The 21,514-nt window shown below is 48.0% G+C and overlaps 1 protein-coding gene across 1 annotated transcript; it reads right to left on the bottom strand.

Moving 5' to 3' along the window:
* Positions 1 to 19,541: 19,541 nt before the first annotated feature.
* LOC115600048 (olfactory receptor 14A16-like) lies at positions 19,542 to 20,489 on the bottom strand. Its single transcript, XM_030468282.1, has one exon. The coding sequence runs from the start codon at positions 20,487 to 20,489 to the stop codon at positions 19,542 to 19,544; it is 948 nt and encodes a 315-aa protein (XP_030324142.1).
* Positions 20,490 to 21,514: the final 1,025 nt, after the last annotated feature.

The raw sequence follows: 21,514 nt of genomic DNA, 5'->3' as shown, positions 1-21,514 counted from the left end.
CCCAGGAATGTAGACCTCTCAGTGATGCTTTTCAAACTCATCTCATGGATAGAGCTCGGATGGCCCTGGCCTCACTGCAGTGCTGGGAATCAGCTGCTCTCAGAGCAGTGACAAAACGGTCTAAACTGCCCTGAGGTGTCCATCACATACCCACTGTCTGCAGGCAGGGTTTGCCTCTGGGTCCTTGTAAGGGACTTGGTGGAGGAAACCCCTCCACTGGACCCTCGGACCCTCTTAGGGCAGGTGCCTGAGCAGAGTGTTCATCACTGATACATTTTATTTGCTGACAAAATTCTGCTGCAGGTAAATGTAAGCAAAGTTTCCATATGGTATAGAGGTCATTCCTGCAGAGACAGGAATGAGAAATGTCTTCCAAATGTACATTATTTACTTTCTGCTTCTATGCTATTTAACTTAAGTGTGTTTTATTCTGGTGTTTGGTAATTCAGTGTTATGCTACACCTTTAGTAGTTGTCCAATGAATTAAGGGATGCCCACAAGTGACTGCTTTTTTTCCCAAACCGCTGTTCATGTTCCCTTGTAAAGAAACAAAGAAACCTGGAAGCCCACTCCTTTTCAAAAGTGGGAACAATGCATTTAACTTAAAAAAACCCCTCAGTCTTTGTTCTCTCTAAACAATGTCTGCTTTTAATGTCTTTCTATTCCAGGCTATCAAGAAGTCTGTTTTCTTACAGGTCCATGATGTTAACCCTTTGAAAAGTGCCAAGAAAAAAGCTGCTCAGTGTCTTGTGTATGCCCTTGTTACTCTTGTATTCCTGATTGGTGATGCTGTATTGACTTCACAGGACTCCTGGTGAGTTACCTGGGAGTGCCTGAAGGGTGGGTTTGGGCATGGTGGAGCTTTTCTTCAGAGTGGGAAACAGCTTGGGCAAGAAAGAATGGCCCAAAGTGCAGCTGGGGATGCCTGGAGCGGAGGGCAGAAGAAATGTCACTGCAAGAGCCATGCTCTGGAACACCACATCCCCCAGAAGGAGCCTGGATCAGCCCAAGGCTCTGTGTGCCAAGGCAGAGGCAGGGAGGACACAGAGATGTCAGGAGAGGAAGGGGACAGCAAAGTGGGGCAGGCGAGTGAAGGAGCAGAGCCTGCAGGGCAAGAGGCACAGGGAATGGGACAGCCCAGGATAGACTGTGGGGGAGATGAGAGAGGGAAAAGCTGTGGAAAAGCTGAAGGCACACTTGGTAGAGCCAAGCTCTCCATGACTTTGCTGATGGCTCTTGTCTCTGTCCCTGATGGCCATGGGGAGACAAGTGGAGCTTCCAGCAGCACTGGGGCTCAGGGCCTCCTTGTTCATGTGCAGGAGGCTGGGAGGTGTGGTGCTGTTAATAAACGATTTCATACAATCATATTGATGTGCTCATGGAATCCTTAAGCCTCCGCAAACTTTTTTCCCACAAATGGCGCCCGAACAGGGATTAAGGGCGGCCCGAACCAGGGACTCTCATGCTGTTTCTTCCAGGAGCGATGAAGACGGCAGGAATGAGAGGGTAGCGGAGAAGCCAGTCGAAAGGAGATTGCTGCCCCGGCAGTCTATGTAGCTGGTGCCCGGCTACGGAACGAAAGAGGTACCTCGGAATTGAAGAATCTTGCCCTGATCAGGTGAGCGGCTGGGGAGGAGATGGGGTCTACACTCTCTAAAGATGAAGAGGCAGTAGTTAAGCTCCTCCAACGTATTCTCTCTAAGAGAGGTTTATCATATGATGGAAAATCCTTACGAGAATTGCTGAAATGGGCACGGGATAGAGACTTGATCCCCTCGATGAGGGGATCAAGTTTTTGAGTTACCTACTTGGGAATCCATAGGTACTGCCCTGTGGAAAAAAATTAGCGAAGGAGATAAGGAGGCAGGATGCTTAGCGTTACTTTGGAAAATGATTAAAGAAACTTTAAAAGAGATGGAAAGTGAAAGAGCAGCAGCCGCCTCTGCTTTAGCTGCACCGATTCCCAAGGAGACCAGTGGAAGCATTAGGACTGGTAGCTCAGCCGCTGCGGCTCCTGCTAGCAAAACGCTGCAGGCGCCTCCACTGAATCCTTTTGCCAGTAGCCCGCTGCTGCCCTTACGGGGATTTCTCGGCACCACAACATTGCGCAGACAGCTGGAATGTGCGGGTGCAGGAGAAAGTGGATCTTACGAACCTGATTTGCCGCCTCCTCCAAGTGAGGATGAGTTAAGACAATTTTTTTTAAATAATGAGTCTGGTACTTGATCTGAAGCCCAGTGTGCTAACCGATCGGGAGCCTGGTCTGCTGGTCAGGGACCTCAGGGACCTTAGGGCCCCTGGACACCAACAGCTCCGCCACGCACGGGAGTGCCAGAGTTGACGTGGAAACCGCAGTAGATGTAACATTGTTAAACTCTGATGTGCATTTAGTGGACTCGAATATTCAGGGAACCCTAGGACATAATTTGTGTGCTTTACGTTTAGGACGGTCATCTACTTCTAGGCAAGGTATTTTTGTAGTTCCTGGTGTGATTGATGCTGGTGTAATTGATTTCTGGATTGACAGGAAGCTGAACATGAACCAGCAGTGTGCCCAGGTGGCCAAGAAAGCCAATGGCATCCTGGCCTGTATCAGGAACAGCGTCGCCAGCAGGTCCAAGGAAGTGATTCTGCCCCTATACTCAGCCCTGGTGAGGCCACACCTCGAGTGCTGTGTCCAGTTCTGGGCCCCCCAGTTCAGGAAGGATATCGAGGTCCTGGAGCAGGTCCAAAGGAGGGCAACCAGGCTGGTGAAGGGACTCAAGCACAGACCCTATGAGGAGAGGCTGAGAGAGCTAGGGCTGTTCAGCCTAAAGAAGAGGCGGCTCAGGGGAGACCTCATCGCTGTCTACAACTACCTGAAAGGAGGTTGTAACCGGGTGGACGTTGGTCTCTTTTGCCAGATGACTTTCAACAAGACAAGAGGGCATGGTCTTAAGTTGTGCCAGGGGAAATTTAGGTTAGATATTCGAAAGAATTTCTTTACGGAGAGAGTGATCCGGCATTGGAATGGGCTGCCCAGGGAAGTAGTGGATTCTCCATCCCTAGAGATATTTAAAAAGAGACTGGATGTGGCACTCAGTGCCATAGTCTAGCAACCGCCACGGTGGTTCAAGGGTTGGACTCGATGATCTCTGAGGTCCCTTCCAACCCAGCCAATTCTATGATTCTATGATTCTACTGGGTTGGTAAAAATTATGGTTTATACTATTACTACACCAGTATCCATTCCAAAAGGCAGTAGGATAGCACAATTAGTACCATTTGTGTCACAGGTGCCGTGTAAAGGTGACAGGGATAGAGGAAGTGGAGGTTTTGGCTCCACTGGAGTGCCAGAGGTTTATTTTGCAATGGATATAATGAAAGGGAAACCCGAGGTGGAAGTACTTCTCAGATCTAAATGGAATGAGACTATTACATTGACAGTGATTATTGATACAAGAGCAGATGTCACAATGATTTCTCAGCAACACTGGCCCTTAACATGGCCCACCGTATGGTCCCCCGCAAGTATTATGGGGGTGGTAGGAACGCAGGAGACTAGGATTAGTAAAGATCCAGTTGCTTTGCAATTTACTGACGGGTCTCAAGTGTCAGTTAGACCCTATGTTATGCATGCACCTATTATGTTAATAGGGAGAGATGTACTCAGTCAGCTGAATGCTAGACTTGTAACACAGCCTTTTTAGTAGCGGTCACTGAGGGGCACCCTATCCTAAAAATCAAGTGGTCTACCGATGATCCTGTCTGGATAGATCAGTGGCTGCTAACTAATGAACGGCTGCAACATGTGAAGGAATTGGTACAAGAACAACTTCTGGCTGGACATATTGTACCGTCTACATCGCCATGGAATACGCCTATATTTACAATTCCTAAAAAATCTGGACAGTGGCATTTACTGCATGACTTGCATGCTATCAATGAGATCATAGAGGATATGGGAGCGTTACAGCCTGGACTACCGTCCCCAGTAATGTTACCAGAAAATTGGGATCTGTTGGTAATAGATTTAAAAGATTGTTTCTTTACAATTCCTTTACATCCAGATGATGCTGAACGTTTTGCTTTTTCAGTTCCTTCTGTTAATAAGGCTGAGCCAGCACAAAGATATCACTGGGTTGCATTACCGCAGGGAATGAAGAACTCCCCAACAATGTGTCAAAATTATGTTGCCTGGGCCCTTCAGCCTTTACGATCGCAACTTCCTGAGTTGATTATCATTATATGGATGACATTTTAATTGCAGGGAGAACACTCAATCACGACGATGTTTTAGCTCATGTAACACAGATTGTAGAAAAATGTGGTCTAAAAATTGCCTCAGAAAAGGTAAAGAAGCATGAGCCTTGGAAATATCTGGGGTGGACAATCACAGGGAGTGCAGTAAGGCCACAGAAGGTTGCTTTTAAAAGAGAAATAAATACCTTAAGTGATGTACAGAAACTTGGGGGTGATATCCAATGGGTAAGGTCACGTTGTGGGATTACTAATGATGATTTACAGCCTTTGATTGATCTTTTGGGTACCACGTCTAATGTGACCGATAAAAGAGAGTTACAACCCTTAAATCAAAAGGCCTTGACTGTTATTCAGGAGAAAACTTTAACGTGTCATGCATCTCGCTTTGTAGCGGAGCTGCCAATAACGTTAATGGTAATAAATTAAGGTCAAGATCAAGTTCATCCTTTTGGGTTATTAGCTCAATGGGATGCTAAGAAAACACAAGCTTTAAGAATTTTAGAATGGATCTTTTTGTCAAAATTACGCAAAACAATTACAACAAGGGTTGCAGTTTTATCTCAAATTGTTATAAATGGCAGAGCGCGATGTTAAGACATCGCTGGAGTGGACCCGGGACAGATCATTTTGCCCCTTATGCAGAACTATTTGGTTTGGCTACTGCGAACGTCAACGGACCTGCAAATAGCCTTGGCACAGTTTGGTGGGGATATAACGAATTCTTACCCTTCATATCACTTGTTACCACTTTTATCTAACATGCAGTGGGATTCATGTATTTTTTTGTCTGACAGTCCAGTGGATGGCATAACAGTCTACGGATGCTGGAAGAAAATCCCATAAAGCTGTTGTTACCTGGGAGGAGATGCCTGGCAATGGAAAGAACATTTAATTCAAGGGAAGTCATTTGACTCTTTGCAAACCCTTGAACTTACCGCGGTTATTTGGGTTTTTGAAAGGTGGAATAATACTGCTGTAAATATAGTCTCTGATTCACTTTATGTAGTAGGTATTGTTTTGAGAATGTATCATGCCATTTTGAAGGAAATTTCGAATAAGCATTTGTATTTCTTGTTGCAGAAGTTATTAAGACTCTTAGCAGAAAGAGAATGTTCTTATTTTATCACTCATATCCAGAGTCATCTTAGTGACCGAGGTTTGGCTATCGGTACTAACCGAGCTGACCATTTAGTTGCACCAGCATGGACTGGTCCTTCTGTTGATGTTTTTTCACAAGCTTGACAATCTCATGCATTTTTTCATCAATCTGCTAAAGTGCTAGCGAAGCAATTTCATTTACCTCTGGGGGACGCCCAGGGAATTGTGAAATCTTGTCCTGATTGCCAAAAGGTTGATCTTAGTATTGGGATGGGAGTCAATCCTAAAGGTTTGAAATCCTTGGAACTGTGGCAAATGGATGTCACTCATGTACAACAGTTTGGACGCTTGAAATATGTGCATGTTGTTATAGATACTTTTTCTATGGCCGTTTGGGCCTCTGCTCAGACTGGTGAGGCAACGAAACATGTTATCAGACATCTATATGTATCCTTTGCTGTTCTTGGAGTACCTCAGTCTATTAAGACGGACAATGGCCCCGCTTATACTTCTGCTCGTTTTCGACAGTTTTGTGGACAATGGGGTATTCGACATGTTACTGGTATTCCTCATAACCCTATCGGTCAAGCAATAGTGGAACGTTGCCATTCGGTACTAAAGACACTCCTTGAAAGACAAAAACGGGGGGAGGAAGGGAGTCGTCCTCAGGACCGGTTAAGTAAGGCTGTGTATGTCATGAACTATTTACGCCTTACAGGAGATCGTACAGAACCTCCGATACTGATTCACCAAAAAGCTTTAGCAGACTTTGGTTCGGAACCTTCCCACAAAATTTTGGTGGAATTCAAGAATTCCATCACTGGACAATGGGAAGGGCCGGCAGAGGTGAAACTGACTGGTCGAGGTTATATGTCCTTACTTACAGGTACTGGAGTGCGTTGGGTACCGAGCTGATGGGTTCGACCATGGAAACAAAGGCCTTTAAATGTGGATTCACAGTGATGATATTTCTGATACAAGTATTTGGTTTGGGAGATTGTGCTGATTTATTTTATTTCAGGCTGATTCCACCAGATTTTAGTAGTAATAGTGTTTTGGTTTTTGAAGTTTTTGGTGGGTGTTGTTAAATTTTTCTCATATATTGGTAAGGAGGACGATAAAGTCATGAGAATGTTTTTCAGAGGCCGAGAATTGCTGCGGAGAGAAAGAAACTTCCCCCCACGAGTCTTTCCCCCGCGGCTGCTTTTCAACACCCACCTTCGTGTGACTGGTAACTGCCAGCAAGTCTGCTACAGCTGCAGTTGCTGTCTCTGCCCCCACAGATACTGTAGCTGTGAGCCCTGCTGGGAGGGGGGGAAAGGACACGACATAGCCTCATTAAAAAAAAAAAAAAAAAGAGAGAGAGAGAAAGAGAACGAAAAGGGAAGAGCCTATACCCTTATGAGAAGAAAAAAGAGAGTGACATCATGAGAGCACTAATGAGTTATCAATAACATTTTTGATCAAACTGGTCAATGCAACGATTGGGCCTAGAATATAAAGGAAAATTTGAAATTTGGGTTTCTTGCTGTTTCATTTGTATCACACATAGCAAGAGGAAAAGCCTTTGGTAAGAAGTGATAAAAATCATAAAATACACCAGTTAGCTTGTTGGCTTACAGATTTAATTAGGCAAGTTTTATCAGTTTTATATGTTATTATTGCTTTTATATTATTAGTATGTTATTATTGCTTTTGCATTATTGGTATGTTATTGTTTTGCATTATTAGTATGCTGTTTATGACAATATATCATTAGCATGTTATCTTACGTAATGAAATAAGTCAGAATTGCTCAAAAAACAAAAAGGGGAATATTTTGGGGAAACAGTTCAGAAATATACAGATTTTGAGCAATCCTGACTTACTTCAGCTTAGGCCACAGTGGGTTAATGGTTATTGAGGACTAGTTGCAGGTTTCTAAAAATGAGCTAATGGGAAAGAGATAAAAAATTGGCAGCAGAAGAGGAAAATAATTATGGGAAGAGTGGTTCCGTGAGAATGGAATGTGTAATTGGAATACAAAGCCACCTGCATGATATGATTGTGTAAACAAGGCTTCTCTATATGTGAGTGCAAATTATTAATAAATGATTTCATATGATCATATTGATGTGTACATGGAATCCTTAAGCCTCCACAGACTATTTTCCCACACCGTGCCATAGTCCTGCCCTTGGCATTGCCCATCTCCACATCCCAGTGCTGCCAGGAGAATAGCCCTGAGCGCTGAGGGAGGGACAGGATCTCCCTTACCAGGGTCTGGGGCTCAGGGCTGGCACCTTTTGGGGAATGGGCTCAGGGCTGGGCCCTTTGCAGTCCTGACACACAGCCAGGCTTCCTCAGCACCAGAGCCACCTGCACCTTCTTTTTCCCCACCTGCCATTACTGCCTCCTGGTTCCTTCTCCCCCCACACTCTGGGGGGGACGCTTTCTCAGGGCTGTCCCTCAGGGGGACCCAGGCACAAGGCAAGAAACTTTGGACTTGGACTCTGCCTTGGATTTCCTTGTTGAGAAAGAAGCTTCTGCAGCTTCCTCTCCTTGCCTCTTGAGCAATTTTCATGGGCTCAGCATCAACCCCCCAGAGGGCTCATGACAGTTGTGAGATGGGCTCCTGGGATGGAGGGAGCTGCTGGCAAGTGGGCAGTGCTGCAGAGAGACAGCTCTGGGCAGGAGCAGCTCCTCTGCAGAGCGCAGCAGGGCTGAGGGCACTGCCAGGGTATTTCGGGGAGATGAGCAAGGCAGAGAGAGCTTCAAGGGGGGGAAGATAGAGGGGATGAGTGCTAGCTCAGTGGAGAACCTTCCCCGCTTCTGACATGGTGAGTGTCTGGTGCAGGGCAGTGAAGCTGGTGCAGTTCCTGGATGCATCTCCTAAAGCTGCAGAGCCAGAGCTGATGGGAGCTTTAAGGGGGGGAAGGGGCTGGAGGTGGAAGGGGAATTGTGAAGAGGAGTGAGGGTGTGTGTGCAGGCAGGGGTGCCCAGGGCTGTCCTTCAGAGCAGGGTCCTGCAGCCCAGGGTCTGTGTGCTGGGGCAAGGACTCTGCTGCCTGCCTGCCAGGGGCAGCTCTCAGCATGCCCGGGGGGCTCCCTGGTGCTGGCAGAAGCTGTGGCTGGCAGGAGACAGGGAGCACAGGGAAGGGTTCTGGTGCTCTTGAGAGAGGGATGAATTGCTCAGGGCTGCTCACAGCTCCAGCTGATGCCCAGAATATTTCTGAGGGGACTTTTCAGGACTTCCTTCAGGGCAGGGCTTTCCTGCTCCAGTCTGGGCTCTCCTCAGGCTCTGCTTCCACAAGTCTCTGGCTCAGCTTGGTGGGATGGAAACTCAGCTGTGCAGGGGAGAGCAGGGGCTGAGACTCCTCAAGCATCACCTGGAGGGGACTGGAAACCTGGGGAAGTGCCTTCACCCACCACCCCCCATTAGCTCAGCTCAGCTCAGCTCAGCTCAGCTCAGCTCAGCTCAGCTCAGCCTCCCCTTTCCATTGTCATCAGAGGGTGTGTGCCCTGTTCTTTAGCCCCTATACCCCCCTTCTGCCGGGAAGAGCTGGGTACCAAAGGGCTGGGCTGGGCTCTGTGAACAGGGGCAGGAAGGGAGACGGGGCCAAGGAACCAGCTCCTGGCTGGGGCAGCTCCAGGGAGCAGACGTGTCCATGGTAAGGAGGTGTCCATCTTCCTTCTTCCCTCTGGAGCTCTGGGCAATGCCCTCTGTGAGGCTGGGGAGGAGCTGACCCTCCCTTCATCAGACCAGCTCCCCCTTCTTTGCTCACAGCCACAGGCAATACTCTTCTCTTGCTCTGTTTTCCCCGAGTGCAGCAGAAATGCTGAGTGTTTTAGACATCCAAGAATATTCTCCAGCAGAGATGGGGGGAGCTGAAATAAAAAAAACCTAACCTCCCTGAAACTGCCTTCTGCAACCTGGTTCTTCAGCACGGAGAATAAAGATGCTGACAATCCCTTTTGTTTAGCACTGCTTTGATATGACACATTTCACCATTATTAGTTGCTCCTAAGACAGCCATGCATAGAGCTGAAGGAAGGTCTCATAGGAAAGTGTGTGTGTCTTTAGCAGAAAAAGATGATAGGGAAATTTGTCTTGAATTTTCTAGATGGGTTTTCCGTAAGTTAATTTTTCTCCTTGGTCAGTGCTCCCTGGTGAAAAGCAGCAGATGTCCAACAGGAGCTCCATCAGCCAGTTTCTCCTCCTGGCTTTTGCAGACAGGCGGGAGCTGCAGCTCTTGCACTTCTGGCTCTTCCTGGGCACCTACCTGGCTGCCTTCCTGGGCAACAGCCTCATCATCACCACCATCGCCTGTGACCACCACCTCCACACCCCCATGTACTTCTTCCTCCTCAACCTCTCCCTTCTTGACCTGGGATCCATTTCCACCCCTCTGCCCAAAGCCATGTCCAATTCCCTCTGGGACAACAGAGATATCTTCTACATAGGATGTGCTGCACAGCTCTTCTTTTTATTCTTCATTGGAGCAGAGATTTTTTTTTCCTGACCATCATGTCCTACGACCGCTACATGGCCATCTGCAAACCCCTGCACTACGGGACCCTCCTGGGCAGCAGAGCTTGTGTCCACATGGCAGCAGCTGCCTGGGGCACTGGGTTCCTCTATTCTCTGCTGCACACAGCCAATACATTTTTACTGCCCGTCTGCCAGGGCAATGCCCTGGACCAGTTCTTCTGTGAACTCCCCCATATCCTCAAGCTCTCCTGCTCATGCTCCTACCTCAGGGAACTTGGGCTTCTTGGTTTCAGTGCTTTTCCCTTTTTAGCATGTTTTGTATTTATTGTGTTCTCATACGTAGAGATCTTCAGGTCTGTGCTGAGGATCCCCTCTGAGCAGGGACGGCACAAAGCCTTTTCCACGTGCCTCCCCTCACCTGGCTGTGGTCTCCCTGTTCATCAGCACTGGGATCTTTGCCTACCTGAAACTCCCGCTCCATCTCCTTCCCATCCCTGGACCTGGTGGTGTCAGTTCTGTACTTGGTAGTTCCTCCAGCAGTGAACCCCCTCATCTACAGCATGAGGAACCAGGAGCTCAAAGATGCTGTGACGAAACTGATGACAGGATTTTTTTCTCGAGTAATAAAATGCAAAACTTGATATGCATATTACTGATAATGTATCTCATATCATTCATAATGTCTCTCATCACAGGCTCAGCGTGCATTCTGGGGCTTCTGATTATGGAGGGTTTTTTTTTTATTTTATATGTTATAATGCTGTGCACAAAGAAATCTCATTGTTCATACCATTTCCTGTTCTCTATCTTCCTTTCTGATGTTAAACAGAGGCTGCTCAAAAGGTTTTTGAAGTAAGATCTCTCTCCGATTTTAAAAAAGTAATGACTCAGCAGTAATTTCTTTAACTGTGGTCCTTTTTCTGAGACTTCCTGTGGTATTAGGGTTGGATCCAGCCACACCTGGAGTCCTCTGAGAAGGCGTTTAGAAAGCAAGGGGGTTCACTGACTCTTGTGACTCAACGGGATGGCCTTCCTCATTCTTTTCCCTGACCCCTGGACAAAACACTCCAACCCTGTCCTGGCTCCATTTCTACTGTGTTCTACAAATCAGTGCCTCAGACCTCTGTTTTAGTCACTTTAATTTAAACCCCTACACGTTCCTTCAACATAGTAACAGAACAATCCTTGACATCAAATCCTATTAAGTCACAACTTGGGCACTCCAGTATAGAAAAGGCATCAAGGTGTCAGAGAGTGTCCAAAGGAGAGTAACAAGGATGGTGAAGGGTCTGGAAGGGATGACTTATGAGGAGCAGCTGAGGTCACTTGGATTGTTCATTTGGGAGAAAAGAAGGATGAGGGGAGACCCCATTGCAGTCTGTGGATGCTCACGAGGGGAAGAGATGGGGCTGGTTCTGATTTCTTCACTCCTGTGACCAATGAGAGGACTTGGGGAAATGATAGGAAGCTGAATTAAGGGAGGTTTAGGTTAAATATTAGGGAAAAGTTTTTCCCCAAAGGGCAGTTGAGCAATGGAACAACTTCATTGCTTCCAAACAATGACCACTCCCCCAGAGAAGTGGTCACAGCACCAATCCTGATTGAGTCGAAGAAGATTTTTAATGATGCTCTCAGGCTCATGGTGTGATCCAGGGAGTACTCTTCACAGGACAGAGGCAGACTTGATCATCCTGATGGGTCCCTTCCAACTCTGAATATTCTATGATTCTATGATAACTCATATGGTATCAGAAAGAAATGGAGACACGTCCTTCTTGGTTGTTCATGATGAGAGAGTGAGGACCAATGGGCATCAGCTGAAGCAATGGAGGAAAAACTTAAAAGCTTACTCCTCATCAAGACATTCAATCAGGTCTCCCACAGAGCTTTTGACATCTTCATCCCTGCAACTTTTCAAGCCTCAAATTAATAAATCCTGAGTAACCTTCCCTTACTCCAAAACAACCCTGATGAGACCAGGAGGTTGGCAAAGAGACCTCCTGATGATCAGCCCTCTGATCATCTTTGTTGCCTCCTCTGGACTTGTTCTAACAGCTCCGTGTTCTTTTTTGTGCTTGGGGTTCCAGAACTGGACCCAGCACTGCAACACCTTGTTGAAGTTTGCATGGGCCCCCCTCTCCATCCTGTCCCTCTGTCTGGACAGTCTGTGTCTGGAAACGTGACTTTAGAAACGGTCACTGTATCATCACCACCACCAGGAAAAACTCTTTCTTGAGGCTTTGAACTTGGTTTGCTCCTCATCTCATCTTGGGGTAGCTGCGAGGTGGTGTACATTTTCTGATATTATTGATCTTCACACCCCGCTGTCCCCAGGAAGAATCCTGACCCACAAGTGAGGGATGGGCTCTGCCGTCCATTGCCTGCAGTTCAGAGAGTGGCCTGCAGTTCAGAGAGTGGCCTCACTGATTCATTAATAAATAAATAATGAAAAATCCTTGGCTTCAGAGCCACCTTTACAGAATCTTTGCCTCCAAGCAATCATGGCCTCCAGTGATCTGCTCTAACAAGGCCATGGGGAGGCTTTGGCAGCAATGGCCCTCAGTGGGGCCAATCAGTGCTTCAAGGTACTTTCAGGTCCCATTCTGACTTCTGGAGCACTTTGTTCATTCATCTCTCAGCACCTGAGGATCATGGACTCAGCACCAAACACACCCTGGGGCTCATTGAAATACAGAGAGCACTAAAGGGCCATGGCTCTCCATGGAATATTCTTCACATCTTCCAGACACATAGAGCTAATTGGAGAGGTTTTCCCAGTGTAGTTAAGGAGGAACATTTACCATATTTTAAAAATATATTTTAACATTTAATACTGTGATTCATGAAAACTGATTCTGGGTTTTTTTCTTGGTTTCTTGTTTTGTTCTCCTTCATATTTTAGCAGATCATCTCATTATTTTCAGTTTAGAGAAGAGGTGACAGAAGTTCCATGAGGTCTGACACTGTGTGGGCAACTTTACTGCTCACCTCCCTAGCTCCACCATTTCTGTCATGTCCCACCTGGGACTTCCATCCCTGCTCCTTTCATCAGACTTCTCTTCTCCTCTCTGCAGCTGGAGGTTACAGCTCCACTGCACCACCTCCCACCTGCTCTCCTTAGAGAACTGACTGCACACGGGTACAGCAGGAGTTTTCCGTTGTGCATGCCAAGAAAAATCAAACAGAAAAAAGAAAAGAAGAATCTGATAAGAAATGGTTTAGAGAGACAGATGGGAAAAGAGAGATGGGATCATCATGACAGAGGTGGCTAAAGAGACAATCAGGCTGCGGAAAGACAGGCGAGCTTAGAACAACCTGCTGCTCAAAGCAGCAGCCCAGAGGAGAGGCATCTGAATGAACAAAGAGTAGGAGAAGGGGGCAATTGGAGAGGAATGGGAATGGCCTTTGGACAGTCTGTGTCTGGAAAGGTGACTTTAGAAATGGTCACTGTATCAGAACCACCAGGCAGGAGTTTATGTTGAGGCTCTGCACTTGGTTTGCTCCATTCCCTTTATTGGGGTGGTTGCAAATGTGTATTTTTCCTACAGTTTTTATTGCTCATTTGCATGCCCCACAGCCCCCAGAAGAATCCTGACCCACAAGTGAGGGATGGGGTCTGCCTTCCCATTGCCTGGGTTTCAGAGTTTGACTTGACTGATCCATAATATAAATAAATAAATAAATGCATACACAAACAAATAATTAAATATTTGTGGTTTCAGAGCCACCTGTACAGAATCTTTGCCTCCATGCAATCATGTCCTCCAGTGACCTTCTCTACCAAGTCTTTCGGGAGGCTTTGTCAGTAATGGGACCCAAAGGAGCCAATCAGTACTTCAAGATAATTTTGGTTTTTATTTTGGCTATAACTTCTTAGTAGCGTTTTTTTTTTTTCAGTCTCCTGTCAGCACCTGAGGGTCATGGACACAATCCCTCTGGCACGAGGGGGCCCATTATAGCACTGAGCAGCCATGTGTCACCCTGTGGTGGTTTTAGTGTTCAAGACTTGCACAGCTAATTGGAGAGGTTCCAGTGTGGAGGAAGATGAAAAAAAGTATCTAATAAAAATTTTTTTTAAGTTCTTCTTTACTGGTTTTCAGTTTAGAAATCTAAATTCTACTACTATTGGTGCAGAGTGACTCTTCAAGAGGCCTGGAAAGCAAGGAAAAACCTATGAGGTCCAGCACTCCATGGAGAACATTGTTCCTCAGCACCCCAAACAAAACACTTCTCTCATTGGCTCCCTGGGAAGGGTCTGGGATAATGTGCCTCCACCACTTTGTCACCACCACCTTGTCACCCCCACCTTGTCACCATCACCTTGTGTCTGCCACCACTTCTACCCTCATTCCAGTATCCATTTTCCCCCCATCAGACTTCTACCCTGCGGGCTGCGGCTGGATGTTACAGCTCCTTTGCTCCAGCTCCCAACCTCCCTCCCTTTAGAGAACTGCTGCACTCAGACACAGCAGGAGTTTCCCTCTTTGCAAGCAGAGAAATTTCAAATAAAGAAAGTTTCCTACACACTTAAATACACTTTGCAAGTATCTGCTGGGCAAAGGTTGCCTCTAATGTGGTTACGTTTATACATGGCATGATCTAATAAGAAATATATTTGGTAGCTACATGCAGTGAGATTTAAACATTATTAAAGGATTATGTAAGGGCTGCTGAAAAACAGTTATTCCAGTCAGGGTCATTCCATACCACAAGATGTCACACTCAGGACATAAAGTGGAGTGCAAGTGCTGTGGGGTTTGACCACTGCTTGGGGATTGGTTGGAGATTCTTTGAAGGATGTGAGGTGCGGAAATACACTTTACAGCCCAGGAAAGATTCAAAAGCAGGGATGTTTATTGCAGCGCTTGGCTGCTTGATCGGGGGTTATATGTGATGTAAGGGTTGCTATAAAACGCCTGCTAGTAACTGTCTAGGGGTCACATTGACCTGAGAGAAGCTAACACAGAATGCTTGTTTAGTAGAAGCTAAGCAATTGTTTACGTAGTCATCACCTTATCATAGAATCCTAGGGGTTGGAAGGGACCTCGAAAGATCATCTAGTCCAACCCCCCCTGCCAGAGCAGGGCCACCTAGAGAACCTCGCATAGGAACGTGTCCAGGCGGGTTTTGAATGTCTCCAGTGAAGGAGACTCCACGACCCCCCTGGGCAGCCTGTTCCAGGGCTCTGTCACCCTTACAGTAAAAAAAATTTTCCGGATATTCAACTTGAACCTCCTATGCTCCAATTTACACCCGTTACCCCTTGTCCTATCACTGGTCACCAATGAGAAGAGCCTAACTCCATCTCCTTGACACTCACCCCTTACATATTTGAAAACATTGATGAGGTCACCCCTCAGTCTCCTTTTCTCCAAACTAAAGAGACCCAGCTCCCTCAGCCTTTCCTCATAAGGGAGATGTTCCAATCCCTTAATCATCTTAGTAGCTCTGCGCTGGACTCTTTCAAGCACTTCCTTGTCCTTCTTGAACTGAGGGGCCCAGAACTGGACACAATACTCCAGGTGCGGCCTCACCAATGCAGAATAGAGGGGGAGGAGAACCTCTCTTGACCTACTAACCACACCCTTTCTAATACGCCCCAGGATGCCATTGGCCTTCTTGGCCACAAGGGCACATTGCTGGCTCATGGTCATCTTCTTGTCAACCAGGACCCCCAGGTCTCTTTCACCTACACTGCTCTCCAGCAGGTCAGCCCCCAACCTGTACTGGGACATCGTGTTGTTCTTCCCCAAATGCAAAACTCTACACTTCCCCTTGTTGAATTTCATCATGTTTCTCCTTGCCCAACTTTCCAGCCTGTCTAAGTCTCTCTGAATGGCAGCACAGCCTTCTGGTGTGTCAGCCACTCCTCCCAGCTTAGTGTCATCAGCAAACTTGCTGAGGGTACATTCTATACCCTCATCCAAGTCGTTGATGAAGATATTGAACAACACCGGTCCCAGTACCGACCCCTGAGGGACTCCACTAGTCACACACCTCCAACCAGATTCTGCCCCATTGACTACAACTCTCTGACTCCTTCCTTTCAACCAGTTCCTGATCCACCTCACTACCTGATCACCAAACCCATACTTGATCAACTTATCTACAAGGATGCTGTGAGAGACGGTGTCAAATGTTTTACTGAAATCAAGATAAACCACATCTACCGCTCTTCCATCATCTATCCACCTAGTAATTTCCTCATAGAAGGCTATGAGGTTAGTCAAACATGATTTACCCTTGATAAAACCATGCTGACTGCTCTTGATGACCCCCATGTCCTTGATATGCCTGGAGATAGTGACAAGAACAAGTTGTTCCATCACCTTTCCAGGGATGGAGGTGAGGCTGACCGGTCTATAGTTACTCGGGTCCTCCTTCTTGCCCTTCTTTTAGACTGGAGTGACATTTGCTATTCTCCAGTCCTCAGGCACCTCTCCTGTTACCCATGACTTACTGAAGATGATGGAGAGTGGCCTAGCAATGACCTCCGCCAGCTCCCTCAGCACCCTTGGATGCATTCTATCTGGACCCATCGACTTATGGATGTCCAGATTACTCAACTGATCCCTAACCCAATCCTCATCTACTATGTCCAACTTCTCATCTATCTTGACTACATCTGGGGCTAAATGAATCTGGGGCTCATGCGGAAACCCTGCAGGAGTAAAGACAGAGGCAAAGAAGGCATTCAGCACCTCTGCCTTCTTTATATCCTCTGTCACCAGGGCTCCCAGCTCATTCCTTAGTGGGCCAATATTGCCTCTAGTGTTAGTTTTGCTAGCTATGTATTTGAAAAAGCCCTTTCTATTATCCTTAACCTGAATTGCAAGGTTAAGTTCCAAGGAGGCCTTAGCTTTCCTAATTGCCTCCCTACATCCTCTGACAACAGTCCTATATTCCTCCCAAGTGACCAGCCCCCCCTTCCATGATCTGTAGATTTTCCTTTTCCACTTAAGTTTTCCCAGCAGTTCCTTTTTTAACCATGCTGGCCTCCTAGCTCCCTTACTAGATTTCCTAACCATAGGGACGCTCTGATTCTGTGCTTGCAAATAGTGGTCCTTGAATATTGACCAGCTGTCTTGAGCCCCTTTATCTTCTAACACCCTGTCCCATGGGATTTCTCTTAACAGTTGATTGAGGAGGTCAAAGTTTGCCCTGTGGAGGTCCAGGGTTCTGGTCCTACTGGGTATTCTGTTCCTTCCACACAGGATCCTGAACTCTACCATCTCATGATCACTGCAGCCAAGGTTGCCATTGACCACCACTGCTTCAACAAGGCCCTCCTTGTTGGTTAGTACAAGATCCAGCAGCGCTCCTCTTCTAGTCGGCTTGTCCACCATTTGCATTAAGAAGTTATCATCAATGCACTGGAGGAACCTCCTAGACTGTGAAAGGCTGGCTGTGTGAGTCAACCAGCAGATATTGGGGTAGTTAAAATCTCTCATGAGGACTAGGGACTGAAGTTGTGAGGCTGCTTTCAGCTGCCTGTAGAAGGCCTCATCAACCTCCTCGCCTTGATCAGGAGGTCTGTAGTAGACCCCCACAACTGTATCACCCACACCAGCCTGCCCCTTAATTCTAACCCACAAACTTTCAACTTACCCCTCATCAGCCCCTGCACAAAACTCAACACATTCTAGTTGCTCTCTCACATAAAGAGCAACTCCACCTCCTCGCTTCCCCACCCTATCTTTCCGAAAAAGCACATAACCATCCATGGCCACATTCCAGTCATGTGACCTATCCCACCATGTCTCTGTTATTGCTACCAGATCATAACCCTTAGCCCGTACACTGACCTCTAACTCTTCTTGTTTATTCCCCATGCTGCGTGTATTAGCATACAGACATTTCAGGAAACAAACAGAGCACACTGTTGGGACTAAATCCTCCCTAGACCACCTGCCTTCGGGCCCCGGTTCGTTCTTCTTGTGTTTGTCCCTAACAGACCCAGTTTTCTCCCCTTCCCCCTTCACATCTAGTTTAAAGCTCTCTCAATGAGCCCTGCTAAGTCCTGCCCCAAAAGCCTCTTCCCCCTCTGGGACAGGTGCATCCCACCTGCCACCACCAGGCCAGGTGTCTCATAAAGCATCCCATGATCAAAAAAACCAAAACCCTGTCTTTGGCACCAGTCTCTTAGCCACTCGTTGACCTGTAAACTCTTCCTATATACCTCCCCACCCATTCTTACAGGAGGGATGGAGGCAAACACTACTTGCGCTCCAGACCCCCTAACTAGCCGTCCCAGCACTAAGGCACTAAGGTTGGATCCAGCAGCACCTTGGCTCCTCTCTGAGAAGGAGTTTAGAAAGCAAGGGGGTGACAGCTGTGTCTCCCTGGGTTCCCTCCCTGGGTCATGACAAGTGCCCACCAAGAACTTTCCCACGGGGCTGCTCCCAGCCAGGCAGCCCCAGCCTGTGCCATGGTCTGGGTGAGTCTCCTGCAGGGGCAGACACTGGCACTTTTCCTTCTGAGATTTCTCTCCAGATGAGCTCTGCTGCTCCTTGATGCCTTTCATGGATCAGAGAGGCCTGGGAGAGCTCCTGAGGAAAGACTCCATCCCAGAAGGCATTGAGTCCCTCAGCACTATTGGTGTCTCCTCTTCCTCAGATCCCTGTCCTCCATCAGCAGGAGCCCTGCACTTCCCTTCTTCTTCAGCCTTGGTCTCCAACACAACCATGGGAGATGTTGCTTTTGCTCTCAACTGCTTTTGCAGGCAGCAGCTCCAGATGAGCTTTGCTTGTGCAAAAGTCATTCCTGCAGAGCAGAGGGAAGGAAGATGAAGCCCCTGTGTGCAGCTGTTCTTGCTGTCACCCCCCAGCAGTTTCTCTGTAGCCCCTGTCCTGTGACAGCCCAGCCCTGCTGCCCCACACATGGTCCCAGAGCCCCAGTGTGCAGTCACAGCCCAGGACAGGGTGCACTCCTGCTGGAGACAGCTCTGTCTGATGGGATGGCCTCAGCAGTCCCTGGTGCTGTGTCACCCCGTGGCCGTCCTCTTGGGCAGCATCTCCAGCTCCTGGAGAAACCATGTCAGCTGTGGGGCTTCAGCGACAGCTCTGCCCCAGATTCTGCTGGGCTCTTGATCAGGAGAGAGCCTGGGCAGGGCTGGGAGTTCCCCCAAGTAGGCACTGAGCCCAGCAAGAGGATGGAGATGCTCTTGCAGAAAGACTCAGCCTCAAATGAGGACACCCATGGCTTTCCCTGCTAGGGTTTCACTTTCCAGTGCAGAACAGCTCCCTCCAGGCTCTCCAACCTCCCCTCACCTCTCTCCCAGCACAGCCCAGTTGCTGCTGGCCCCACACCAGTGCCCAGCCCAGGCTGCTCCGGCCAGTCCCACCACAGCCCCAGACCCTCTGAAGGGCACAGCAGCTCCTGGGGGGCAGAGAGAGCTCAGAGCCCCAGATAGGTGACCATGCATGGCAAAAGGAGCGGGAGGTCGGCATCCCCTCTCCCCAGCCGAGCACAAAATTCATTCAACACTTCCCATTCATTCCTGATACACTGATCAGTGACACCAGAAATAATATTTTCTGTGGGTTTGTTTATTTCACTTAAATTGAGTGAAGGCTCTCCATTTATTCAATGTTTCCAGTTCACAAAATATGGGTGGAGAGTAAAGGAGGAAGGATAAATAATGACTTTGAAGAAAGGAATATTAAAAAAGAAGTAAAAGACAAAAAAATATAAATAATAATAACATGGAGTGCTCTAACAAACAGAGTTGGTCATTTTGAAAGGACAGGAGGAAGGCTACAGAAAAACCCTAACCATTTCCTCAGAGAATGCTTGAGTTCCTGGTTCCTCATGCTGTAGATGAGGGGGTTCACTGCTGGAGGAACTACTGAGTACAGAACTGACAACACCAGGTCCAGGGATGGGGAGGAGATGGAAGGGGGCTTCAGGTAAGAAAACATGCCAGTGCTGATGAACAGGGAGACCACGGCCAGGTGAGGGAGGAACGTGGAAAAGGCTTTGTACCTTCCCTGCTCAGAGGGGATCCTCAGCACAGACCTGAAGATCTCCACATAGGACACCACTATGAAAAAAAAACCTCCAAATATTAAAAAGGCAGTGACCATAATAAGCCCAAGTTCCCTGAGGCAGGAGCATGAGCAGGAGAGCTTGAGGATATGGGGGAGTTCACAGAAGAACTGGTCCAGGGCATTGCCCTGGCAGACGGGCAGTAAAAATGTATTGGCTGTGTGCAGCAGAGAATAGAGGAACCCAGTGCCCCAGGCAGCTGCTGCCATGTGGACACAAGCTCTGCTGCCCAGGAGGGTCCCGTAGTGCAGGGGTTTGCAGATGGCCATGTAGCGGTCGTAGGACATGATAGTCAGGAGATAAAACTCTGCTGAAATGAAGAACAAAATGAACAAGAGCTGTGCAGCACATCCTATGTAGAAGATATCTCTGTTGTCCCAGAGGGAATTGGACATGGCTTTGGGCAGAGGGGTGGAAATGGATCCCAGGTCGAGGAGGGAGAGGTTGAGGAGGAAGAAGTACATGGGGGCATGGACGTGGTGGTCACAGGCGATGGTGGTGATGATGAGGCCGTTGCGCAGGAGGGCAGCCAGGTAGATGCCCAGGAAGAGCCAGAAGTGCAAGAGCTGCAGCTCCCGCCTGTCTGCAAATTCCAGGAGGAGGAAATGGCTGATGGAGCTCCTGTTGGACATCTGCTGCTTTTCACCAGGGAGCACTGACCAAGGAGAAAAATTAACTTACGGAAAACCCATCTAGAAAATTCAAGACAAATTTCCCTATCATCTTTTTCTGCTAAAGACACACACACTTTCCTATGAGACCTTCCTTCACCTCTATGCTCAGACCTCTTAGGGGCATCTATTAATGGTGAAATGTGTCATATCAAAGCAGTGCTAAACAAAAGAGATTGTCAGCATCTTTATTCTCCGTGCTGAAGAACCAGGTTGCAGAAGGCAGTTTCAGGGAGGTTAGGTTTTTTTTATTTCAGCTCCCCCCATCTCTGCTGGAGAATGTTCTTGGATGTCTAAAACACTCAGCATTTCTGCTGCACTCGGGGAAAACAGAGCAAGAGAAGAGTATTGCCTGTGGCTGCGTGCAGAGAAGGGGGAGCTGGTCTGATGAAGGGAGGGTCAGCTCCTCCCCAGCCTCACAGAGGGCACTGCCCAGAGCTCCAGAGGGCAGAGGGAAGATAGACACTTCCTTGTCACAGACACATATGCTGCCTGGAGCTGCCCCAGCCAGGAGCTGGTTCCTTGGCCCCGTCTCCCTTCCTGCCCCTGCTCACAGAGCCCAGACCAACCCCTGGGTGCCCAGCTCTGCTCTGCAGCCACTTGGGGGGTGCAGAACCTAAAGAACAGGGCACACACCCCCTGAGGACAATGGAAAGGAGAGCCTGAGCTGAGCTGCTGGGAGGTGGTGGGTGAAGGCACTTCCCCAGGTTCCCAGTCCCCCTCCAGGTGATGCTTGAGGAGTCTCAGCCCCTGCTCTCCCCTGCACAGTTGAGTTTCCATCCCACCAAGCTGAGCCAGAGACAAGTGGAAGCAGAGCCTGAGGAGAGACCAGAGTGGAGCAGGAAAGCCCTGCCCTGAAGGGACTCCTGAAAAGTCCCCTCAGAAATATTCTGGGCATCAGCTGAAGCGGTGAGCAGCCCTGATTCCCTCTCTCAACATAACCAGGACCTGCCCTGTGCTCCCTGTCTCCTTCACGCCACAGCTTC

Source organism: Calypte anna, chromosome W (assembly GCF_003957555.1).
Source record: "Calypte anna isolate BGI_N300 chromosome W, bCalAnn1_v1.p, whole genome shotgun sequence".
Classification (NCBI taxonomy): domain Eukaryota; kingdom Metazoa; phylum Chordata; class Aves; order Apodiformes; family Trochilidae; genus Calypte; species Calypte anna.
This window is presented reverse-complemented; position numbering and strand designations above follow the sequence as displayed.

Coding starts and splice junctions, on each gene's coding strand:
- LOC115600048 (XM_030468282.1), bottom strand. CDS start 20,489: ATGTCCAACAGGAGCTCCATCAGCCATTTCCTCCTCCTGGAATTTGCA.